Raw genomic sequence first — 27,700 nt, 5'->3', positions numbered from 1 at the left:
AGGAATGAGTCCTTAATAAAAGATCAATACAAATAGTTTACATTGTCAGCCTGGTTCCTGTGGAAGCCACATTCATTATGACAAGTTTGCATTTAAAGTTCATCCTCAGTGAGTATAAAATGTCAGAGTTCCATTGACTTCAACAGAGCTACAATGATTTACAAAAGATGAGGATCTGGCCTCAAGTACTTATTGCTTCCTGGACTATAAGATGTACTTTTGCTTTTGTGACCATCTAATAGCTCCACAGCAAAAATATATCTTGGTGAATAAAGATACAGCCAAACCGTGATCCCACTACTCCCTTGAGGAAAGTATGGGACCTGGGTGTTGGTGGTGGCCTGTGATATACAGGAGGTCAGACTAGATCTGGGGTGGGCAAACTTTTTGGCCCAAGGGCCACATCCAGGTTCTGAAACTGTCTGGAGGGCTGGTGCAGTGTATTCAATTGCTCCCAGTAGGAATGTGCTACTTACAGTGTACTACTTACAGCTGCCGGTCCTGGTGCTCTGAGCGGCATGGAAAGGGGGTGGGGAGTGGGGGGGGGGTTGGATAAGGGGCCGGAGGTCCCAGGGGCAGTAGGGGGCAAGGCACAGGGGCGGTTGGATTGGTGTGGGAGTCTCAGGGGGCCTGTGCACAGGGGTTGGGGCAGTCAGGGGACAGGGAGCAGGGGGCGTCGGATAGGGGAGGTTAGGGGCAGGGTGGTTAGGGGGAGGTTAGGGGCAGGGTGCCCTGGAAGGGGGTAGTCAGGGGACAAAGAGCAGGGGGGGTTGGATGCGTCGGGAGTTCTGAGGGGGGCAGTCGGGGGCAGGAAGTGGGAGGGGGCGGACAGGGGCCAGGCTGTTTGGGGAGGCACAGCCTTTCCTACCCGGGGTGCAGTGTATTAAATTGCTCCCTGTAGGAATGTGCTACCTACGGTGTACTACTTATGGCTGCCAGTCTTGGTGCTCCGTAATTTAATACAATTTAATTATTGGGGGGCAATTTCATACACTACACCTGGCGGTTCACACAGCCCCGCTGCCCAAAGCGCTGGTGGCACGGCGAGCTGAGGCTGCGGGGGAGGGGCTGAGGGCTAGCCTCCCCAGGCAGGACTCAAGGGCCAGGCAGGATGGTCCCGCGGGCCGGATGTGGCCCACGGGCCATAGTTTGCCCACCTCTGGACTAGATGATCTGGTGAGCCCTTCTGGCCTTCAGTTCTATAACTAATCTCAGAGACTGCAATGGGCTGTTCCCATGAGCAATGCAACTAAGACTGGACCCCCCAAAATTGCTATTTTAAAGCAAGTCCTAAACAGAGATGAAATTGTAAATTAACAGCTACAAACTTTGAACCTGATACTCACTATCAAGAGAAGCCTCACTGCATAAATCTAGTAGAAAGTGTTTGCACAATTGAGTTCTTTAAAGATAAAATCTTAAGCATATTATTGAAAAGCAGAAACAACTCTCTGTATAATGTTAATACGAGGAACAAAATTAAAACGTTGATAAATTCGCAAACTGTGCAAACATTGTGATATACAAAAAAACCCGCCCCAAAACTCCAACAAATGGGATTTTTGTTTAAGCTTTTTCCTGTGTTACTTCATGTAAACATTTTTGGTTCTCTTTTTTCTTCCTGTTCAGCAGTTGTGAAAACAACTGTTCTATTTGTAGTATGGCCCTTGCACAGTTCTTACCCCAAATGAAGGTCTGCAGGTGAGTACAAATTTCAATGTGTGAAATTTCACTCCCCAAAATTTCATTTTCAGGATATATCACAAACATGAGACATTTGGAGAATTGCCTATCAAACTCCACACTGATTAATTTCAGTTAGCTCTTTCTCTGCACTAACAAGTGAGAAAGCATCATCCAGCACCTGATATAATAAGACAGATGTAACACGGATAAACTGAGCTTTGGGACAACCAAAGATACTAAGTGATGACATTTAAAAAATAAAATGGGGAGGAGGGAGAAGGATGTGGGGGAAGCATAAAGGATATAAAACTTTCAGCACAATAAACAGATGGGGAAATGCAAATCCACACCTGCTGCAGAATGTCTCTGCTGTTCATGTGGAAGAAAAGGAAAGACAGAAAAGCTCAGTTATCCTTATTATTTTTAAAGAAGCCTATTCTTGATGTCTGACAGTCCTGCTCATTAGAATACATGCTGTGATGTGTTGCACAGTGGGAGATACTAGATCCCATGGATTTTCCACAAATGAATAACCTGTCCGCTGAATTGATTGGGTAATGAGAAGTATTTTAAGAACCATTTCCACCCTCCTTCCCCCTTCAAAAATAAAAGAGACTGCTGCATCCCCAAGCATTTTGAACTTACATCTTCCATTTAGATTGTGCGTGTCCATGAAAGAGAAAGCTTCGTCACAGTTGGTGCCTTGCTCAGTGTAGCTTTTATCCATTGAATTCACCATCACTGTCATTTCCTGCCGGGTACTACTCAATGTCTCTTTCCGCTTTTTAGCCAATTTTCTTAAGAAATGAACATTGGGGGGAAAAATAAAACTTGGTAAGAACACACAGAATAGCTGTTTTTTTATAGTTTGTAATTATTTTATGGAATAACTTATTACAATCACTAGTGTTATTTCAGACAATTTTAAGCAACCTAACATCTATTAAATATCATCTGTTAATCAAGGGCCAGCTTCTGATACTCTTACATGTGTAGAACAGCACCTGGTTCCGGGGAAATGCCATTGATGTAAGTGGGGCTATTCGTAAAGTGCTGAGTTAGGGTAACAGAAACTTGCCTCAACAACAGAAAATAAAATAATAAATTTATAAAAAGCTATGGCTCTGAAACTTGCTGCTGCAGGGTTGTTTTTTCTTTTTCTTTTTCCTTTCTGTGTAGACAAACCCTTAGTGACCAAGATCTTGAAACCAACTGGATCTGGGGGCAAAAGACAGTCTTGGTCTCAGATTGATACAACTGGTTGGCTACTTTAAAAATTGGACTGTGTATAGCAGTGATACTCAGACTGCAATGGTTCAGGAGCCAAATTAGCGATGAACATTACTCCAAAGAGCCATAGTTGTGTGAATTCATTGTTTCATTCACTATTGTACTATATATTAATGTTTATACTGTATGAAACAGGAAATACTTAGTTTTTATTATATTATATAGTTATATAATATTATAAAAACTAAATATTTATAAATATATATATTTATAAACATAATATATATAAAAATTCTCACAGCAAAATGACTGATAGAGTATTATTATTTTACCAACTACAATTGGTTAATAATACAGTAAAAGCAACCTGAATGGTTAATAATTAAATCACACGCTGCAAAGAGTCGCAGGACACACATTACAGAGCCACTTGCGGCTCCCAAGCCTCAGTCTATTATCAGTATATATTTTTAAATAAGTGATAAATATATACCATTGATTTAGATCGGGATGGGCAAACTTTTTGGTTTGAGGACTACATCTGGGTATGGAAATTGTATGGTGGGCCATGAATGTTCACGAAACTGGTGGTTGGGGTGCGGAAGGGGGTGAGGGCTCCGGCTGAGGGTGCGGGCTCTGGGGTGGGGCCAGAAATGAGGAGTTCAGGATGTGGGAGGGGGGGCTGGACTGGGGCAGGGGATTGGGGTGCCGGTGTGGGGGGGTGAGGGCTCCGGCTGGGTGCAGGAGGGTGGGATCGAGGGGTTCAGAGGGCGGGAGTGAGACCAGGGCTGGGACAAGGGATTGGGGTGTGGGTGGGGATCAGGGGTGCAGACTCCGGGCGGTGCTTACCTCAAGCAGCAGCATGTCCCCCATCTGGTTGGCCAATGGGATCTATGGCAGTGGTGCCTGTGGCGCGGGCAGTGCATGGAGCCCCCTGGCTGCCCCTATGTGTAGGAGCCAGAGAGGGAACGTGCCGCTGCTTCTGGGAGCCACACGGATCAAACCCCAGTCCCTGCTCCCTGGCAGGAGCTCAAGGGCCAGATTAAAACGTCTGAAGGGCCGGATGCGGCCCCCGGGCCCATAGGTTGCCCACCCCTGATTTAGATCATATACCCTGGGCCTGAGTCTACTCTCACATATGCTGGTTTTCACAACTGAGTGACATTTCAAAGTGACATGGGCTATAAGAAGTCGATTCTGCCACTATCAGTCACATTGATTCCAATGGTACTACTCCTGGAGTAAGGTGCTGTTCAATGTGAGTAAGGGCAGTGGAATCTTGACATAGATTCTGATACCCTTACTCCATGTGTGGTCCCCTGAACGCCAATGGAACTATTTGTGAAGTAAGATGCTATTCAGCTTGAGAAAAAGTGTCTGAAATTAGCCCTTAATAATAGATCATACTAAAATGGGTGGGTTATTTGGAAGAACAAAAGGCAGAGCTTATTTATATGGTTTATGTTTGTTAGTTAAACAACTTTAATTGCTTTAAAGTTATAAAATAAATTGGCAAATTAAGGGCCAGGTTTGTCACCCTTACACTAGGAGGTACCTCAAACAGTCCCTTTCAAATCAGTAGAGTTAATCACCAAAAAGGTACTACTCAGTCTTAGTAAAGGAATAAGAATCTGGTCCTAAATAACTAATCAAATGTCACAGAATATATACTCCACACAAATATATGTTTTCATTAAAATTTAGATACAAAACACTTTGTTTAAACATGAGTTATGGACCCCAGCTGCTCTCTATCAACCCATAAAAAATTAGGAAATACAAAGTTAAGGATTAAACTTCAAGTTTGGAATAGGACATGACAACTCATATTTTTTAATTGTCTTTATAAAACCATATTCCCATCCTTAACTCTACCAAACTACAAATTGAAATAACTGAAGGTACTTATTAAAACAATAAGATTTAAATCAAGACTTGCATAAAAATTATCTTTGTATCTATCCTTCCCAACAAAAGCTTTCTATAAGCTCTCCCAAGTATTCCAGGTATGAAGAAATATTGTTATATCCTTAACTTTCTATAACTGAACCTAGTTCCCTTTGGGTTGTTCACACCTCCTCGTGTTTAGGATGGTTCTTGCCAGTGCCCCTTTTGATATGATTTAGAAAGAGGACTGCAATCCCATTTATAAGTTAAATCAGTTCTAATTGTAAAAACACCCATTTTAACAATATGCTAATCACTAACCATAATTGTTCCAAGCATGCTTATTATTAGATATCCCCCCTAAAATTTATTAAATATTTTGGATGGAATTTAGATGTGAGTGTGATTTGTAAAGATAGTATATATGAGGTGTCATACCCGATTCTAAACTTGTAGTTGAAATTTATTCCTTTACATTTTATTTCTTAATTATTTTTATGGTTTGATAAAGAGCAATCATAACCTCATGTTAAAATGAAGTTTTCATTTCTGAATTTTAATTTAATGTTGGCATATCTAGAAATTCCTTTATGAATGACATCAGAGTATCTTATAAACACAACAGCAGGAAACTGACATATATCCCTGCATTTCCTACCTCACCCGCCGTTTCATAAGAAAAGAAAAATATTTTCCTTGCAAACTATAATCTATTTATTTTGGGATATCTATTTCCTAATGCATTAATAACTTAATAGAAGTCCTTAGGTCACCCATGAAAATGGCATCTATTTTCTCCTTTGCCAATTTTTTCCTTATAAAGAATGCTGACTTACAAACACAATGGTATGAAATTGAATCTCCTTGCAGTTTATAAAAGTACCCACATTTCGAAATAATACACACTGGAGATGATTCCACACATATCCTAATTAGTAAATTAAATTTGGTACAAATTCCCTATGGCATGCTGACAAAAAAAAAGGTTCTGAAAAATGATGAAACACTTTGATCCCAAATCTATTTTCTGACCTGTTTTTAAACAGTATTTCACAGGAAAAGAGTCACATATATAACAGATACATAGAAAATTAGAGCTCCTTCAAAACTATAATCTCTCTTTTTCAAATTTTATTATTCCCTAAAGATTTAGAAAATATTAAGAAATCATTACCCTGAGAAACTAAAATCCTGATTAACCCAAACTATGGTCTGGTGACTGCTCCACCAAAATAAATCGACTACTACTGAAAAGATTTCTGTTTTTTCACCCAAGGATGCAGCAGGGTAGGCAGGGCAGTCATTGCCTCTCCTTCTGCACATCCTCTCTAGCCCCAAACTACTAGTGCACAGACCTCCTTCCTGGCCAGAGTGCACTCCCCAAGTATCCAGGCCGGGACCTGAATCCACAACCTAGATGGTAACAATGAGGGTGTCTAAATTTGACCTCTGCAGTTTCATTAATAAGCCATATTTCTCTTTATTTCTGTGTTACTCAGACCACTGGGAAATACTCCTGACGAAGAACACACAACACCAGGTCTACAATGGAAGAGTTCTCTGTCTCTCTACTTCTACACAGGCCTTGAAATGTGCAGATGATTTTGGTCTAGAAGATAGAGTGAGTGAACTCCAGTACTGTTCTACCAATTATCAATATAATTATCAATCTCTTTAGATAGTCTCATTCATCTTCCTTTCCCCATAACCAGAGTGGTGAGCATTATCCATCTCCACAAAGCCCTTAACTGCTGCCAAAGTCCCGAGCTCAGCACTTATATCTAGATTTCTTGTATGGTGGTGAGTAACTGCAGGGCCACAAGACTTTCTCAGCTTTTAGAAAAGTTTCCCAGAGAAGCCACGCAATATGACTGGCCGGGACTGCATTCCAGGGATATGGATCCATATCTGCAACTGACAGTCACAGCATTGACTCTGGTTACTCATCAGCATTATAAAAAGAGATTTGATTGATAGTGATAGTGACATCACAATCATCTGCCATTATAAGAGAGTCCTTTATTTTAGACTGAAATTTGCATCCTTCCCCAACAAAGCTGAAGTTCTCACTTGTATTATTGTTTTGACAGTAGAACTCGACATCCTACAACAGATAATGTTCCTTGAGAATGAATCCAAGACACTATTATCTTCTTGCACTAATATTTTCTCAGTCCTTCATTTTAAGTTTTTGTTCCACATTTAGGCTATGACAGATTGAGAGGTACTGTACAGTTGTTATTATCATAAAAACATTCTGAATCTAATGCTGGAATACAGACTTTGTGGGAAAACATCAAAGCTGAAACAACTATTTCAAGAATTTGATATATAACAGTTAGACTTTTGTAGTGTGAGCAAAATAAAATCCTCTGGACTCAAGCAAGTAAACTTAAGCTGAACATAAAAATTTTATACTCAGGTACTCTGGATCTTGCCTAATGCTTTAATCTCTGCAGATCTCATATCATTTGCATAGAGCCACATGAATCTCAGGAGCTTTTAACTACACAAGATGTAAGAAATACACAAACCCCTGATGGTTCATATAACCATTCACCCCTCACTCTCTTAGATCTAGACTAAATGTGGAGACAAAGGAGATAGAATGTTTTATGAACTCCTCTACAGCAAAGTAACCTCATGCCTAGTCTCTAAAGATTCCCCCCTTTCTTCAGAGAAGAGTAGAGAATGCAATAAACAAGGGAGACAAGCAACACAGAAGCAAATTTCCACTCTAATTATCCAGGAAGCAAATTCTGCAACATTACACAAGGAAAGCAAAAATTACAAACTGACCCCACAAGCAGTGTCACTATCAACAAAGAGGAAATGACAAACATTACACAAGGCAGAGGCGACAAGTTAGTGTTGATAGTGGGGGAGCACGTATTTTGAACCCACTCCTCAAAACAAAAGAAATAAAAATATAAACCCTGCATAAATCGGATGGGGGGAGGGGGGTAGAAGAGGGGAGGGAGGTTTCCCGGCTGGAAACCTACAGGAGAGGGACCTTCCCTTCAGCACATAGCCTCAAAAGTCAGAAACTCTTGCAAAGTCAAGAGTCTTCGATGTCAATACTTCAGAAAAATATGATTTTAAATCAAAGTAAGAAGAGGTCATGTACTATAGTATAAATGCCAGTAGAGAGAGATGATATGTGGGGAATGGTACATGAAAGGACTAAGTTTCTTTTTCTCTGTTGCTTTTTTTTCTACATGATCCTACAGTTCTTGGACATACGTGGCTCCTACTGAAGTCAAGAGAGGTTTACTTTTAAGGAGGAGATGACAACAGCTGGTAAGGACATTTAGGTGGACCCCACCTGGCAGGATGCTGGAAGATATGCAACTAGTCTTTGTAATGAGTTGAGGACTAATAAGACAAGAATGTAGGGAAGAGGTGCCATAAAATCCCCTGAAATAGGTGGTTTGTCAAGACAAATATTTCTTCAGACTCATATTTATAAGTCTTACTGCTCACCTTGTTTTATATAAGGTGAAAAGAAGTCACAAATACAAAATTTCACACCAAAATCTGTATCTTTAGAGCACAAACAAAAGCAAGCCTCCCCAAACAAAAAATTCCACAAAGCAAAACCTAAAAATTTCAAACACTTCTCTGCCACACTAATCTTGCACACTTTATGGAAATTTCCTCTTTCCTGATTTAAAGACACATCAGCTCTAGAGAAAGCTTTTAACAGGGCTCAATCCAACCAGGTGTTGAATACGCTAGCTCTGATCCAGAAAAGTACAGACACGTGGATACATTGAATTAAATGAGATATTAGATTATTTTATATTATACAAAAAAATCCAGAGATCTGGGCCAGTGCAAGACTCATGCAAAGGATATTGGACCAAATTAATTCCTGGAGCAATTATATGGAAGATTCCCATTCACTTCAATGGGAGCTTAAATATGTGCAACTCCATTGAAGCCATTGGAATTTCATTTTCTTGCACCAGAATTGATCTTGGCTTAATATTTTAGAATGCTGTGAGTTGCTACAAAAATATTATTTTATACATTATTCCAAAGAATGGTTTTTTAAAAACATTTTTCAGACTGCATTTATAAATGCAATTTTAAAAGCAACCTGCTCAAATGTTTTAAAAGCACCACCTACGGAATAATAATTCCATCTGCAGAATTCCTTATCACCCTATCATTATTTAAATGGGGCACACCCTGAATATATAAACAGCTGCAAACAGTTTCCCAATCTACAGTTATTAGATTGCTGCTTATTTTAAGAGGCTCCTTCCAGAAAGCAAAACTTTGGGGTAAATTAAGTTAGGTGCTCAGGTTCCAAATGGTGAAGGTTTTTAAGCATTACACAATAGAAACAATATCTCCCATCATAAGTAATAAATATTTTTGTTCAGCTTTATGTTTCTCAGCGAGACACTAAAATTCCAGATAGACTGTTTTATAGACAGAGACAGAAATATGAAGCAGGTGAAATCAAGTGAGGTGGAAAAATAGGAATAATTTGACATCAATGATAGTGAAGCTTTGCTCATAACAAACTTACGCTGTTCAGTTCCACATTTATATGCTATATATTGAAATGGAATATGCTCAGAAATATTATTTCACACTGACATTAAACTGTGTACTGTCAACACTCTATCAGACAGCAAATAAAGAGAGTTAGGAGAAACATTTTTTTAAAGGTACAATATTTTGCAGCAAGATCTGGTGATTAGGTTTGCAAAGTGCTTTACTAGTTCTCCCACCCTCAGGGGAACAATGTTTCTACAGAACAGCCACAGGGAGAGTAGTAGTCAAGAAAAATTAAACAAAGAAAAGCAAAAACCTGTTAACAAAAACTAAACAAAGAGAAGCTTGTCCCTGACTTAGGATCTCCTTTGTAATCTTGTACTAGATCATTTAAGCAACCTTGATCCTATGAAGTCCAGCTCATATCATATATATGCACATTATAACAAAGCAACGTTCCAACAGCATGGTGTTCAGTAGTACAGATCATAAGAGGTTGACAGTGACCAGGTCTTTGACAGATATCAGAGATGTGGTAGTTTATTGTATATTTTTGATGCCTTGTCCCCTCTTCCATTATCAATTTCCTGCTTCACAGCAAGTGCTAACATTGCTCATTTCATTTCTGCCATGCTATCTCTCTGATAAAAATTGCCATACCACTACTATATTTTTGAAATACAGTATTTCTACAGCCGTAGTGTTTCAAGAATACTACCATCTTCGTTTTTTTGTTCCCCTATGCCACGCTGACAAAGAAATATATTCATTCACGTCAGAACAAGAACTGACAGGCCAAAGGGTGTGTGCATGAGGATTATACTTAAATTATGGAGCAGCAAGAATATGTTAATTTCCAAAGTGCAAAAAGAGTACTGACTTGTTTAAATGAGTTCTTGAGTCAATGGACTTACTCTGGATTTACACCAGCATAACTGAGGACAGAATTTGGCCCTCTATTTTTACCACTTCATGCCTTTTTACACATCACCTATCAGATTTTTAGCTATCTTTTGCACACTTTGCCTGTATTGAATGAATAGGCTATGTTAATGCTAGATAAATTCTCAGAAACTTAGTAAGAAAAAGGAATAAAGTGTTACAATATTATTTATTTTTAAAATTTTTATTTGGCATGCATGTGCAAAATAATGTATGACTTAAGAAAATGTAACTTGGGATAACTATGGGGACAGGAAGAAGAGAGAGAAAATAAGGGGGGTGGCAGGTGGAAACACAGGAAGGGAAGACACAGGTGCTGGAACTAAGGGTGCTGCCACACCCCCTGGCTTCAAGTAGTAATAACCACCCAAATACATGGGTTCCATCTTCAGCACCCCCCACTATAAAAGTTGTTCCCACACCACGGGGGGAAGATAACCATGGGAAAAAAGAAAGGAAGTGGCATAACTGCAACAGTAAACAACCCACAGATGGGCCTTACTTTTATTTCTTGTCCTGGTCCCACTAAATTCTGAGATCCTGGTACTCACAACAATCTTGAGATTGATGTGTAATGACATCATTAAAAATTGGGCTGTTTTCTTCCAAAGCCCAGATCTCTAAACACCCATGGCATCTGATCTCATTTGAGTTTGCCTAAAGAAGTTATAGGATTAGGCCCACACTGACCTTACGACTTTGACAGCTCTTCTTTCATTGCTAATGCAATGTCCGCCTGAGTGGGAACACTGGTGCACTGTCTCAAAGAGAGTGGGCAAACTGGTGATAGTGGTGCACGGGAGTGGTAAATCAGCCTTTACTTGAAACGAATTCAACTGCTGACTTAGGTAACAGTGAAAATGAATGTCGTGGTCACATCTTAGTTTTTGCCCACATAAAAAGACAACCATACATTTTAGCTTGATTGACAGATTACTCATGAAAGATCCGGGGTTAAAAGGGCAGGGATTTTGAAGAAAAGGCTTACGAAACATTTGAAGAGCCATGAGTGTGAATGTCTGAACAGCTCCTGCCTGTACTCTTTCTGGTTCAAGACACTCCTCGTAGCACGCACTTAATGAAATTCACCCATAAACTCAGAAATGGGAAAACTGCACGAAGTACATAATGACAAGTGACAAATTTTATTTTTCAGCATTGCCCACAACTAACTGAATGATTTTGCTCACAATGAAAAACAATTCAAGCTGCAATATTTACTTTTTTATTGAAATGAACCAGTTGAAAAACAATAAATATGATCAGGCGGGAGCTGTATGAATGGAATACAAAAAATTAATGGAAACGTGACATCTAAAAGTTAAGTTAAAAGCTAGAGCACTAGTTATTTTACTGCCACCCATCTCTTATTGGCAGCTATGCCTGAAGGAGGACAGGAGACAGTGGATGTGGTTTAATTAGGCCGCAATTTTATTCCTAAATGTATTTGAGTAACTGGCAGATAAAATGGTACTGTGCAGGTAAGTCCATAATCATTTACATAAACCTGGGGCTGGGGGTGGGGCGGGGACTGCTGTCAGCCCTCCCCCTTTACCCATCCTGGTTCCCAGCAAACCTTGCCACCCTCCCTTGAATGCGTTTTTTTTGCGGAGGGGGGAAGGAGCTATAGGGAAGGGGAGAGTTGACTCCCTGACGTACCAGTCATAGGAGCCCCGAACCCCCATCCTTCCACTTCTTTAAAGAATACTTCCTTTAAATCTTTTACCAATCCATTTGTTTTTAATCACCATAACCCTTCCCTACAGAATGTCTGCACTGGACATCTGCCCCAAGCTTGCATAATGAGTTGTGACATCATAGCCTAACCCTGGTTTCATTTTTGCCCCAACTAAACCACTGTGGAGAAAGCAACCCCCTCTCCCACTTTGGCCAGTTTGGTGGGGAGAGAAAAAATTCCTTCCCAGCCCCCTGAGAAAGGAACAACTAGTGTAATGCCCACAGCACATCATGACAAAACCTGGTATTTAACTACTTCCTTCGGTGGTAGGGCGGGTGCTGCTCCACCTGGTCCAAGTAAAAGAAGGCTTTTGCTGTATGGGTATGGACATTCATAGCCCCCTCTCACTTCTGGTCACCTGGGGTTCCCAGTATGAAGCTGCTGCACCAAATCACTCTCCGGCTCTCTAGTCCTTAAAGGGGAGCACACCTTTTCTGATCAGCCAGATAACAGCCCCACCACTTAAAGTGCAGTGAGGTCATTATTCCAAGACTAACCAAGAACCTAATAAGTAAAATATTTAACTTGGTCAGCAGGCCTTGTTAAACTCCAAAAGAGTGCAGTGAAAATCCATAGCTAGAATGCATTTCAATACTTTATTTTAGAAAACACAACTGCATTACATAGAGGCCATGATCCTGCAAAGACTTACGCTCATGCTGAACTTTAAACGCGGAGCAGCAGCACGTGCAGAAATGTGTGCAGGATTGGGGCCATTTAGAACGTGGCAGAGACCAACGTTTGCTAAGCATTTTCCAATCACAGAACACACAGCCCTCACTCACTCTGGCAGGTACAGAGTGTAAACAGGGTAGAGAGAGAGAGAGAGAGAGAGAGAGCACCAAAGAAACAACATACAAATGAAATTTCTGAGATAATGTTAGATACATGCCTTGTTTAGTAATTTAGTTTACTGCCATCTAGACCATCTATTACAACCACCCTACTAGCGTAAAGAGCTGAGCTGGTTGAAAATATTCTGACTTCACAACTTTGTGTGGGAAAATACAGCTTCATTGACATCAAAATGTTTTGCATGAACATGTCAATTTTGATGCAATTTTCAATGAAAACATTTAAAAATAATTTGGTTTGACTTTCCCATTTTGTTTCAATACTGTTGGAACATTTCATTCTTATAACATCAAAACGTGTTGGTTTGCCTTTATAGTTTAATATAATTTAGTTCTGACCTTTGTATTACATTACCTGATTAGTTTTACTATTATATTTAATATTTTGTATTATAATGTTTTAACGTTTTCGAAACAAAAATTTGACATTACCAATATGAAATATTTTTTATGTTTCTGAATAATTTTTTTCAGAATTTCTGTTGTGTGGGCCCAGGGACGTACTGGCCGCCCTTCCCGCAACCCCCATCGGCCTGGAGCGGCGAACTGCGGCCAGTGGGAGCCGCATTCAGCCGAACCTGCGGACGCGGCAGGTAAACAAACCGGTCCAGCCCGCCTGGGGCTTTCTCTGAACAAGTGGCGGACCGGTTTTGAGAACCACTGAAGTACAGTACTGTGTTAAACGTAAACTACTAAAAAAAATTAAGGGAATGAGGCATTTTTTTTCTGCATAGTAAAGTTTCAAAGCTGTATTAAGTCAATGTTCAGTTGTAAACTTGTGAAAGAACAGCATAACATTTTGTTCAGAGTTACGAACACTTCAGAGTTACAATCTCCATTCCCAAGGTATTCATAACTCTGAAGTGCTACTGTACCAATAATAATTGGCATTTTCTTAAAATATTAAAGCTCACAACACCTATGTCATGTAGATGAATAAACTGAGGCTCAGAGAGTTAACGTGACCTGCCCAAACTCTTGTATGGAGGTAGCAGCACAGCCAAGAACAGAATCCAGCAGCCACGGTTGCCTGCTGTGACCATTACAAACTACTCCTTTTCCACTCATGTATTAAAAAGAGAATGTGTTGGTGCTAAAAAATAACGCTCTAAATATTTACAGAATAAGGATGCAAAATGTGACCGTTACAAGAAAAAAGTTACACTTCCTTTACTGAAAAAAAAATCTAACAATTTAACAAGGATGTAAAGCCTACAGAATTTAATAGAGAATAGTATGAGGTATATGATTCTCTATTAACAGAGAATGTGCGGATACAAAAATTTATATCTGCCTCCGATCCGCGAGCTGCATAAATTGTCTGCGGACTGCAGGGCTCTACTAACAGCTCCACAGGTCACCGCACAACAGTGATGCAGGGCAGTGCCAAATCCCCAACTGCCCTCCACTTCTCCCCAAAGACCTCCCACTGATTACTCTGCCCCGCCGCCCCTCCTTCCCTGCTCTGGGCCCTCGTGTGCAGCACCGCCCTCCAAGTGGGGGGCTTGGATACCTCCACACATATGCGGCAGCTCTAACACATGCTGTGTTTGGTTCACTGTGCAGAAGCACATGGTCAAGCTCCCTTCTGGGAGTTTTAGTTTACTCCCCTCCATTTGAGCAACCTGGGAACTAAAACTCCCAGAATGCCCAGTGGGCCATTGCCGCTGCATGGTTCAGAGAGCAGAGCTGCAGCCTCAGGGCTGGGCGACAGCCACTCCATTCTGGTGAGCACATGCTGCAGAGCTCTGCGTGGATACAAAATTTGTATCCGCATCCGAGCTGTAATCCGCAAAAATGGTCTGTGAATATCTGCATCTGCAGATATAAAGCAGAGATCCGTGGATTTGCAGGCCTCTATTAAATTCCATAAAATGATTGCAAAATGAACGTAGAAAAGTTTAAATTTTCTATTAAAACTATAGGACTTCCATTTGATGTTTAGATAACCTGGCAATACGCACCTCAGAAACATCTTGGAGAGAAATGCAGATCCATATGCAGATCTAATTACAAAGTTATTTTTTAAAATGTAGAACGTTCAACAGATTATTTTGGCCAGGTTACATAATCCCTACTCGTGTTGCGTATCATTTTATGTGAGTAACCCTAATGATTTGCTCAATCTAGCAAGATTGTTTAGTCACCCCTTAGTGACGGAGTGAGACTGCCATTGGAATATAGGTTAATTTGCATAATCTGCCTCCTAAATTTGTATATTAAAATAAGGAATAAGACCCCTGTAGCAATCTAGTGTTTTCAATTGATCCTTCCAATTCTGAATAATTCACCTGCATAGCTTTTCTTAGTATTTTCTTAGTATTATTTAGTATTGTGAATACTGATAACTCCTCCCTCCCATCTACATGCAAACCTGTAACGCCATTCCTTACAAGGAAGGTCTGTCATTTCCTTTTTGAGAGGAAAACTCATTGAGAAGGTGGTGGCCAGGGAACTGGTGGCTTGGGAAGACCTTAGATATTCTTGACCTTGGTCAATTAGTGTTACGGGCCTGCGTCATAGGTAGAAAACTGTACTGGTTGTGTGTGTTGATCTCCTCCTGAAAATGAACGAAGATGGCAATAGTTTGTTAGCACAAAGCAGCTGCAAAGTTGGCTATGCAGGCTGAGGATTCCACTAACATTGGGAAAGCGGTGTCTGTCTGGCATATCTAGATCTAGTGCATTTTTTGACCAAAAAAAAAAAAAAGACTTTTCAACAAAATGTACATTTTCACGAATTTCCAGTTTTTTAGAAATATTTCAGCCTTTTGAAGAAAATTTCAGCAATTTTCAGCAACAATTTTTGTATTGTTAAGAAAAATCTCACTCTCTTTTATTGTTTGATGTCTTCTCCCTTTGTTTTCCCAGTAAGAGAAAAAAAGTGGTTGGATAAACCCAATTTCTCTCGGTTTTGAACTTTTCCACCAGAAAAAGCTTTTAAAAAGTGAAAGTGTTTATTTCCACCAAAATTATTTTTTCCAAAATTAAAAAATAAGTACATTTAGAGATGTATAACTAAATGAAAACATGTTCATTTCTTTATTCCCCCCCCGCCCCTCCCCAAATACACTTACTCTTTTTCAAGCTGCTGTAGCTGGATCTATGCCATGTCACACAGGTGCCAGGTAAAAAATGGGGAGCAAGCGCAACAAAGAGTCATTCCTCAGGACAGCAGCAATGTGATAATGTTGCTGTGTTGGGAGAGGTAGATGGAAGAGATGCTGAATCTTATTTATGGGAGGCAAGTGACTGATATTATAACCCAAAATGGCTTTTTTAACTTCACCAAATATATATATATATATTTTTGGATTTGGTTCAATCCAAACTGATTTCTTTTTTTCTTTTTTTTAAATTTTTTCAGAACTATTTCTGCCAATTGAAAAATCAGTTATTTGGCCAACTCTATCACAGACTACAAAAGCCATCTTTTTCATGGCTTTTGAAGAGGGAGTGGGATAAGGACTGGAGGGATTTTAAAAATACCATTGTGCTTGCTATGGAAGAGGTTTTATGTCATTTTATGCATTCTGGGGGAATATTTGTATATTTATTGTTGGCATGGGATGTGCGATCTATTAAGTTATTCATTCGGAAAATTAAATGATGGGAAGCACCAAGAGGATGAGATGGGTGGGAGCTTGTTTTCTTTCTAAACCTAAATAAATAAGAATGCATGACTTCAAACATGTCACAATCCTAACATAAAAAGGCTAGACAGTGTCCCTTTCACTTCCCATTTGGTTCAAAGGACAGAATTTTGAAAGGTCATGTGTCAAAACACCTTTCCAGGCAGACAGAAATTGAACACTGTATTTTTTATTCAATTTCTGTTTTAATTCAAATTGACATTTCCTATTTTGTCTAGCCATCTTGCTGAAAAGTGACATCTTCCAAATACAATTCTTTCTTTACACAGTAAAAGAACTACTTCTCTCTATTAACGTCAAAGGAAGATTTACCTGAATGAGGACTTCAGGACTGTGAAATTTCAATACCATGCTGAGCAGAACAAGTGCAGAGTTCTTTTAAGAATAAAATGGACAACTCTCGGTTAACATTTGCGAAACATGACATGGAAAACAAGTTTTCACTAAACATATTTTAATATATTAGCTAATCTTTTGCTCCTATTGAAAAGATTATGTAAGTTCTGAACTGTAGGTAATTACAAGAGTTGTATTAAACCATATACAAAAATTGCTGTGTACAGTGTTTATTAGAGTCCATCTGACAGTAATTTGTAACAATTACTGGTAACATTTAGAGTGATAAACACTGGAGGAGTATTATGCTGGTTTCTTTAATAACCAGAAAATAAATTATTCATTTAAGCACGAATGGACATCTGTGCAGTTAATTAAAGACATATGTAGCCTATTTACATGGTGGCTTTCTTTAAAAAAAATTTCTACTAGAGTAGCTTACGGGGTGACTCCCTAGTAATGGTAGTTGGTGCTGTGTGACCCTTTGGTTTCCAAGAGATGCAAAATGACAGGTGCCTATGCAAACCCCTGGTTACAAAAAGGGCCAGATAAATGACAATTTTGCAATATCCAAATGCTCAGTGAAATGCAAGTTGAAGAAGTTGTATGGACACCTGTTTTGTCTGTTATGATACAATTTCAGCAAACGAATCAACCAACCAGCGAAAGAACGATACTTCCTCACTAGAAGAATAGCTGCTTTTGAAAGGTAGGGAAGTGTGCACATATTGCATATTACAGTACAATCATGTTAAGACTGCACAATTTAGTTTAGTAAATGTCACAGGGTACTTGGAGACCTAGTGATTGGCACGCCTGATTTCCAGCCCCTTGTTTCCCTGGTCAAGGTGCCTCAGTCTTTCAGGCAGTGGGGGTAGGGAGACCCAGGCCTTCCCACTCCACTAGGTCCCAGCCCAGGGCCATGTGCGAGTTGACCCCTGAACAGGGGGCACTCCGAGCAGGGAGTCTAAACCCACTGCCCTGGGCTACTTCCTACCAGTGTCCCTTCAGTTTGGGGCACGGCCCCTATCATCCAATTTGCTGGGGTGGCTTGCCTTCCACTCGTAGTTCCCTCTCGTGGATCTTGGGCTCCTTCGGGCAGGACAGCTAAACCCCAGAATGTCTCTGGGCTCTGGTCAGTCAGTAACCTCAATTGCTGGAGGCTCCAAGGTCTCCTCCACAGTCTCCCTTGGCTGGGAAACAGAACGTGCTCCCTGGTGTCTGCATCGGCTAGCAGGCTTGTAATCCTTCCTTTCAGGCAGGGTGGTGGCTAGTTCCTGCCTCTTCACCAGTCAGTCCTGAATTGGGCCTGGCTCTCTCTTTTTTCTCCCCCCAGGCCTGGCATTGACTGCAGGTATAACGGGCCAGGCCTAGCTGGGCCTAAAGGCTCTCCTTAACTCACGCCATGCTGGCAGGCAGTTTCTATGCTTCATCACAGTAAGCCATAAGCATGCTGAAGAATTAAACATTTCCCCATACTTTGAAATGATTTAGACATAGTGATACATGAAGTATATGTTTCTATGCAATTTAAGACAGTAATGATATTAAGACTATGCACTACCACTGCTTCTTTAATTGGGGGAATTCTAAATGGTATATAGATATTTGCTAATTAAGCCTCATGTCAAACCCTGTGAGGTACAGGGATACACAGAAGTTGGAACGCAGCAGTTGTTTAACAGTGCAGAGCAATGTCATACAATAGCCAGTTAAGGACAGGCAGATGAAGATGAATATCATATTCAAGCGCAGGGAGTGTTTAAATCAAGAAGAGTCGAATTACCTAAATGGAAATTTGGTCAGGATAATGGAACTTTTTGCACTTTCAAAACGTGCCATGAAATTTTGAATGACCACAAGTGGCGGTTACTTCACTTTTTTTCATCTCATCCAAAAGATGGCACTTCAAGCAGCAGATTGAACCTACTGCCTTCCCAGGGCACTGATTCAGAACAGACTTTTTGGTCCCAATGAAGCACAGCATTTAAGGAAAGACTTAAGTCCAAGCCTATTCAGTATTCATACTGAAATGTAAGCAACCTGGACAGCCAGGAGGCAGGATGTGGTCACCATTACTGACTGGCTAAGAAATGGGCACATCTTATTATATTTTTTATCCCATTTTCCCAACCTCACTCCAGCACACCTGTTTGTTTCCTCCACCTGTTAGGTCTTGTCTTTTTGGACTGTAAATTCTCTGGGACAGTGACTCTCATTTATTATGTTTGTTCCACGTGTCAGACTGGCCCAACTTGGCTGAGGCCTTTAGACACTACTGCAGTATAAATATTAAATTATATACCAATAATGGCCTTAAATCCCACTAACTTCAACTGAACTTAAGCCCAGACCTAAAATTAAACATACGCAAAGTGCTTTGCTGGATACAGTCGGACTGCTGGATGAAACCCTGAATTGTTTAAGGTAGTGATGGGTATGGAATAGACAGAGTAGTTAAATATTTAAGTTCTTTCTTGAGCAGTGGTTAGAACCCTAACGCTTCCCTCTGAGTGCCAGATGATTCACCATCCCCACTTCCTGCAGCACCTACATGCTGGTGCTACCCTACAGATAGGCACGTGTCCTGGGTACAATTAAATGAGGGCCCAAGAAACAGACAATGTGATTCTGCAAAGTGAGTTTAGACACACACACACACACGCATTATTTTGATCTGCTTCTTGAAGATGAACCATTTTATTTTTCACGCCTACTGCCAACACTACACAGGCTGAGTCATGAAACACTGTGCAAAAGTGGTAAAAATAAAAGAAGCTGTGTTTAGTTTTCTTTTCATTATATGCCGTCATCACTTCTCTGTCTGCTGGTTTTAGAAATCGGGGTGTGTGTGTGTGTGGAAAGGTGTGTAGTAGTTAATCTATTGTTTATTCAAAACCCCCAACAGAAGTTAATAGACAGTTATAAACTAATTGAGTGTGTCTGAGTGGTATCTCCACATTCATCTTGCTTATTCAATTTAACTCTGTTAGTGTTCCATATGGTACAGTGCCCCTGCTGCTTGAAACAGCCATTCATGGCAAAAAACCCCTCTAACAACGGGAAGCTAATAGTTTAACTGTTCCTCTAAATTTGTTTGACAAAACTGACATTTAGTACGCCATGTCACGTTGTCAGTAATCTGCAATTTACCCCTAGGCAGGCAGTGGATGCTCATTTTATTTACCTCTCATAGTTAAAAGCATAATTAATATTCCACTCTGCAACAAAGATTAGAGATTTGACAAACATTGTAATTTAAATTCTCCATTATAGCAAACATTAAAATCAAACATTTCCACATGCCCCACTGCATAAAGGACATGTGTAGATGTAATTTAACTTTTCAGTTTTTAATACCACAAACTAATTTCTGCTGTCAGTTTAATGAGCTGGAAAACACAAATCTTGCTGCTCTCTGTGCATGCAGGCTAGGAGAGTTAAACTGGAGGGAGAGCTTGAGTCAGTTTCTTTCACTCATAAAATGTCCCAACCAAAGTCTCTATATTACCATTAGATACTGTCATCTACAAATATTTTAAAAGGTTTTTTAATAAAGACTTCATTAAACGGACATTAGAGACCAAACGTAATGCACCACGGCTGTAGTTTACTGAACTGCTATGGCACTGCTGAAAAAACAGACTATGCTCTACACTGTAGCTTTGCCAATTAGTTCCTTGCTCCAGGTGGGGTGAGGTGAGGCAGTAATTTGTTGGTAGCCTACAGCAGGAATTATGACAATTCCTGCATTGGCTTAGCTGTGCCATTGAGGGATGTGAGGGCTAGGAGGACTGAGCCTTGGCTCTACCACTTCCTTTCTCCTGCATGCCTGAACTCGAAGCTGTTAGCCGAGGTGGAAGTGTTTGTATTCCTCCTTACTCCACTGCATAGACCACAGTTCTCTAGCACAGTACTTCTCAATCTTTCTGATACTAGGGACCGGTTTGCTGCCTTCCTAAAATGTGTCAGGGAGATCTCAGGGACCAGCGCCAGTCCATGGACCAGTTGTTGAGAAACACTGCGCTAGCCCTATATAGACACACAAAGACACACTCACACATATATATAATTTTATGCATATATAAATGATATACCAAAACCGCAACTTTTTCTAACCACAGTATTTGTGCTGTATGTAAATTTTTCCTCATAGCCTACGTATTTATAGTACTGATGACTTCCTGTGTCAGAGCATATGACAATGGGGCCACAGAGTCTAATTGCTGAAGTAGGGGGAGCTCTCAGAGAAATAAATGACTGAAGTTATAACTCATGCTAATTTCAACTGGTGTTCCAGCTTCATAAATTTTGTGTGACTGATTAACATTATTATTATGTTGAACACCTGTAGGCAACCAGACTGGCTCATTAAACACGGAAGCCTGGAATTATCTCCACTGTAACAAATTTGTGTGTGTGGGAGGGAGGGGGAAGGGTTAGACATATGTATCTGGAAATATTTTCTTAAACTTTTCTGCAAAAACACTTAAAATGCCAAAAACGAACATAAACTTAATTACAAGTTTCAGAGTAACAGCCGTATTAGTCTGTATTCGCAAAAAGAAAAGGAGTACTTGTGGCACCTTAGAGACTAACCAATTTATTTAAGCATAAGCTTTCGTGAGCTACAGCTCACTTCATCGGATGCATACTGTGGAAAGTGTGCATCCGATGAAGTGAGCTGTAGCTCACGAAAGCTTATGCTCAAATAAATTGGTTAGCTTCTACACTTTCCACAGTATGCATCCGATGAAGTGAGCTGTAGCTCACGAAAGCTTATGCTCAAATAAATTGGTTAGTCTCTAAGGTGCCACAAGTACTCCTTTTCTTTTTACAAACTTAATTGAAAGCCTGCTGTTACTCTCTTCTCAATCCATGCTATGTAGTAACCCACCGACTTGCCTGACTCTTTAACAAGACTTCATTAGTCACTGCCAACTTCAATCTGGTTCAGTTTTTTTACATTTAGTTCCCAAAGGAAAAGTACAGTCTCCAGTTATCACAGGCTAAGCTAAAGATAAACTGGAACATTTTATAACACACCAAGCTAGCATGTCCTGACTCATGCTAGCATCTCAAAACAAGACAAAAAAAACCTATAAATATTATTGACCTTGCCAAGGTGTTAAACGAAAGATAAATACATTTGTAAGGCAGAGTCTCCAGAAAGGGCAGGGGTTCAAACTCTAGATGGAAGCATGTCTGTATAAGCCACACAATTTCAGTACAAAATTTCAGATTTTTTCCCCCTTTCATAAGATATGTTTGCATACAAAAACTCTCTTAATGGCAGTATAGCACTTCAAAAGAGTGCTGCTCTGTTGATGCGCAATCTGATTCTGTGAACAAATTATCTGAATGTCCTTGTTGACAGTAAATATTTGAAAAGGTAAGTAGCATTCAAAATGGAAAGTTACAAGATTTTACATTTTATTTATACAAAATTATGAAAGTGGTTTATGAACACTGGTAAATTATGGAGATAATCACTACAGTCACACAATTCAGAATCACAGTTTTTGATCAGCCAACCTCATTATTCATAAAAACCTAAGACTTGCCATACTGAATCAGACCACTGGCCCATCTAATCCTATATCCCGTTTCTGACAGCGGCCAGTGCTAACTAGATTCTTTGGAGGAAAATGCAACAAACTCCACAGAATGCAGATGTGAGACAGTCTGCCCCCAGCCCCCAGGAAAGTCTGCTTCATTTTAATTGCATTGATTGTCTTCTTGATTGTTGTTCTATGAGTCATGTAGAATAAAAACTTCTGATCTACCTTCTCATACCATTCATTATTTGTTGCACTTCTATCATGTTGCCTTGTCTCCTCTCTAACTTGAACAATACCAATCTTTCAATCTCGCTTCATATGAGCTTTTTTCCATACTCCTAAATCATTATTGTTGCCCATCTCTGAACCCTCTCTAAGGCTGCAATATCCATTTTTGGAAGCGGTGCCCATTACTGAACACAGTATTCCAGATGAAGAGAAGCCAGTGATTTATATAATGGGCACATTTTCCATATAATTCTCCTAATATTTTCCATATAATTCTCCATTCTTTACATACCCTAACATTTTGTTGCATTTTGACAGCAGCTGCACACTGAGTTGAGCTCGTCACTGAACAGATGTATACAATGAGTATATGAGTACTTCAAATGTTCCATCCAGTGTGCAGTACTTTCATTTATCAACACTGAAATCCATTTGCCACCATGTTGTCCATTCACTTTGTTTGGTTATGTCCCATGGAAACTCTTTCACAGTGTTCCCTGGACTTCACTTACGTAGTAACTTTGTGTCATCTGCAAATTTTGGCACTTAATTTGTACATATCTTTTCCAGATCATGAATAGATATACAGAACAACATTGGTCTTCGTATGGAACTTTGACACACTTCATTGTTAACATTTTGCCATAATGAAAAGATCCATATGTCAACTGCACATTTCTTTGAAACCAAATAGCCGTAATCCATTTTGATCTAAAACATCTCCAACTTTTATTTTTCATTCTTATGTAGATGTTTGACAAAATCCATGGAAGGGTTTGGGGTTTTTTTTTTTTTACTATTAGACTGTACTATATAAAACTGTTGAATAATACTAAAAATAGTACTATGTATTTTTACACTTAATTTCTGAACCAATTTTTAATTTGATTACTTTACGGGAATGTGATCACTCCTTTCTAGAAAGGAAGGAAATAACTCATAATGAAAGGATTTAAGTTATCTTTCACAGAAGTGGGAAGTTAGAGACCAAGAAGCAGTTGGCCATTCCACTGGCTCCCAAATGTAGTTTCTTTGGCAAAATTCCAACTATGTCTTGCATGAGGGTTGACAGCAGTTTGGCTTCTCTGTGGGAGGCATTGCCAAACCTGCCTAGTAGATGGCCTAGGAATTCCTTACAGGAATTCTACAGCCAGATTGTGTTTGCATCAAGCTTGCATGAGGCTGAGTACACTTGCTCAGATCTCATCACCCTGATTCCTTATGAGGTTGACCACACCTGATAACAGCTCCTTCCATAAAATGATTTAACAACTGAAATAGGATTTGGAATGGTAGAAGAGGAGAGCATCCACCATGGCACAGCAGCAATAGCAAACTTAAGTTGCAGGGGAACAAACACCTCTCTGAAACTCAACCAGTAAGGCTCTAGTCTTCTTCCCTCTCTCTTCATCTGCCTAAGGTCGCTGGTAAACCAAGGTGACTTACCTGGGCTGTTAGGAGGGAGGGAGTATTTGGAAACCATCACATCAGTGACAGTGCCTCACCAGACCAACTTCACTATGGATCAGGGAAAGGGAGAACTTATTCCCCAGTGAGCTCTGAAATGCCATAGGATCTATTAATCTCCTTATGGAGACCAAATGGGAAAAGTCTTATATTCTAATGGGAAAATGGAGTCATGGCCTCCTTTTGAAAGAGGTGGTAAATAGAACGTGAGCATTCACTGTTCCCCTCTGTTTTCCCCCAGATCAAAAATTAGGTGGAGTTTGCCTTCTCTGAGTCTTAGGGACTCAAGGATATCTGTTGTAAGCTTTTGGTTGACATGAGGGTCACAAAGTTTTACTGAAACTGGTCACAGCTGTTGTTTTCTGTTTGCCATTTGAAGTCCCTCTTAATTGTCAGTCTAGGAGATACCAATACAAGGCCTGCCATCATTTTAGGTAGGGCATTTAGGAATTCTGTGGTGTGGTTGTATATCACGAGGGTCACTCACAATTGTTTTATTCTAGGCTTCACATACCAGGTGCACAACCTCTATTCATTTTCTTGCTGACATGAGGCGTTCCTGTATTTGATATCAGATATGAAAAGCATGGCCGTGATCTCCCTAAACATCTCTCTGTTCATGCGAAAGCAGGCTGAAGAGAGCTTTACCACCACTGGGACAGATGCTTCACCCACGCAGGACTCTGTGATGTGTGTCTCCATGAATAAACATGGAAGCAAGTAATAAATTTTGGTAGCTGGGCTATATTTATTAACTACTCTCTTACTTTCCCATCTTCCTAGGCCTGATAGGAGAGGAACTGGGTTTATGAAAACTGTTGTAGGCAAGAGAGCAGCAGTCCCTGCACAGCAATAGTGATGTGGTATTATATCCTAGTCTTATCAAGAAGTGACGTGAGAGTTTAACATCCATCTGGACAGTCATCAGACATAGAACAGACATTGTCTTAAATGTCTCATGTGAAGGAAGGGTTTGCCAGAAATGCTCACACCTCTGCATGGTGTTAAAGGTTTTTCCAGCATTTAAGCTTTAACACTAAGGCTAGTGTTATAGTGAATAGAATGTGTGCTGGATTTTGTTTTAATACAAAGTTCTTGTTTTGCCTATATTGTATTTAACTAAGAAGAACGCAATATTTTCTTGGCAGTCCTATGGGTTCATTGCTCTATGTGTATCACTGTCTTGAGGTCTAGTCTAGCCAACAGAAGTCATGGGCATTCAAGGACTTATGAAAGTCTCACTGATAGAACCTTATTAGTCTAGTCTGTTTGACTCTTCCATCAAAACATCTAGTATACTTCTTAACTGTGAGCCATTGCAAATATTTTGTTACAGCTGACTAATCTAAACTTGATTTCTAATCTTTTGTCATAAACCTTCTCTCAGAAATGTAATTTTCTGAAGAAGGAAAATGTCACCAAATATGAACTCCACTTAGGAAACTGAAATTCATTATATACCTAAAATGAGATTACATCATATTGTACATGTCAACAATTATGTCCAGAGATGAGCAGAAAGGCAATTATTTATGACAGCTAACTGTGAATAAACAGAAGAATTAATTTTTGGTAGTCTAGCTATAAACTAAAAATACAGTATTTGTTTTGGACAAGTCAAATTATTTTGGAATGCATATATAATAATTGACAGTGTGTGTTTACCATGTTGCATCCCACAGACTAATGGTACAGTGCAATATAATACGATATGCTGTGATGTGACATTTTGTATGCCTAATATTGAACCTTAAAATCAACTTTTTCTCATTGAAAACCACACTACATGCAAACTATAGACGCCACAGTTTACTGACTTTACTACTTCACATTCAACGTGGGGCTGCTCAGGGCCTCATTTCAAAAATTTCATTTCACAAACTCAGGTGTGCTCTAGCACCTTATTATATTGTAAATTGCTTTTTTCCCCTAAAGCTACTAAAAGTAGTCTTGACAGAGTCTTGACTCTGCCATTGACATTCAGGGGGAGTGGAAAATGTATATCAGTGATTTCAGTGACATGAGTAGAATCTCTGCATGTAAACTCTCTGCAGGAATATGGACTCCAAATTTTTAAGATGGAATTTGCTTTTGTAGTAGCTGTCTGTTAACAAGTATTATTGAACTATCCCTCCTATACGGCATTATTCATTGGAATCTATTTGCAAATCCAGTTAGGTTGGTTTGGAATGGGAAAAAATACTGATGTGCTTTCTTAAGGATGATTTACTAACATAAGTGTTGGGAATGGAATACCCAGGTGTCCCTAGAACAGCTGGTTCAAACTCCACCTTGGTAGACTCCTCACACCACCATCCTTGAAGTAGATAAATTAAGTAGTGAACAATTATGTGCGGGTTTAATAACTGACACACTGTCAACAAGCTCGCATGGCACTTTACATAAAGTATAGCTGCTTGCCCTAGTATCTTAAGCCAAAATTTCCCCTTGTTTCATCCCATGTTATACGCTCTGAGGTGCATCAATTAGCTGCTGTGTCCCATCCAAGAAGTGGCTGTATTGCAGCTCTAGAGAGTTTCGGGAGCCTTTGGGATGAATGGTGCTGTATAATTCTAAAATATTATCGTGCATAAGAGAAACAGACTTTGCTCTCTGAATTGCTGTGGGCAGAGGGATTGACTAAATCATTTAGGAGAAGTCTCCTCCAGTCCCAAAGGATGAAGGGATTTCTAAAGTGCTTGTTCTTTTGTACTTTTCTTTGGCATACGGCACTTAATCAGTTAAAAAGAGCCAGAATTTTGCAAAACAGTTGTCAATAATGTACGCTGTATATATGTTACATGAATGTTTGTGATGGATGAATCATTAGGCAGATAATGCTGATTTAATAGTACAAAATTGTCACGTTTGATAAATTTCATTTTGCCTGTTTCAGACAGTAGCAGAATTTATTTCAATAACAAATGACTACTCCCGAGATTGTTATATGGAAGGGGTTCCTACCAAATTTTCATTCTTTAGATGCCTTTATATCTCAGTTCTTTGAATGCTACAGCACAGTCTTAAAATTTCTCTACACTGAATAAATTTTGTCCCTCTGGCTTTAATGATTATCTGATTGACAAGCAAATTAAATAAACTGGAACCATTTAACCACACAATGTTTTGGTCAATAATAGCATAAACACTACTCCATAAAAAATGTGGTATACTTAATAGCAACTTCAGCAGTTAGATATAATTTTTAAAGTTTTCATTGTGTGTTGTCAAATACTGAAGAAAGCCAGAATAAAACCTTGGAAAATGCTTCAAGTACAGTGGCTGTTACTATTACTAGCGTTGAGCATTACAGAGCACAAGGAAGTCTTTGAGGGAATACAAAGGAGTAAAAGTAATGTAGGATAAAAGATGAAATAATGTTTAAAAGAATAAATCAGCATAGGTGGAATAATCAGCATACGTGGGTCAAGTACGTCTTATGGATGTGAAGCTCTCAATCCAATCACTGCTCTGAATCGAGTTCAAATTGAGTTTTAGAGAAGTTTTAAGTGAAATGAACTACAGAAAAATGACCTTCCTTATCACAATACTTTCCATTCTCATACCATTAATGATGCACTTCACTGTTGCAGCTATTAGGCTGAGGGCC

The 27,700-nt window shown here is 39.6% G+C and overlaps 1 protein-coding gene across 1 annotated transcript in view; it reads right to left on the bottom strand.

Annotated features, from left to right (window-relative positions):
- Nucleotides 1–27,700, bottom strand: part of PTPRM (protein tyrosine phosphatase receptor type M) — a 688,077-nt gene that overhangs the window by 144,375 nt on the left and 516,002 nt on the right. The window contains exon 17 of the mRNA XM_077809062.1: nucleotides 2,332–2,483. Within this exon, the coding sequence (XP_077665188.1) occupies nucleotides 2,332–2,483 (152 nt within the window). The remainder of the gene's footprint in view (nucleotides 1–2,331; nucleotides 2,484–27,700) is intronic.

Source organism: Eretmochelys imbricata, chromosome 2 (assembly GCF_965152235.1).
Source record: "Eretmochelys imbricata isolate rEreImb1 chromosome 2, rEreImb1.hap1, whole genome shotgun sequence".
In the NCBI taxonomy this organism is placed as follows: Eukaryota; Metazoa; Chordata; order Testudines; family Cheloniidae; genus Eretmochelys; species Eretmochelys imbricata.
This window is presented reverse-complemented; position numbering and strand designations above follow the sequence as displayed.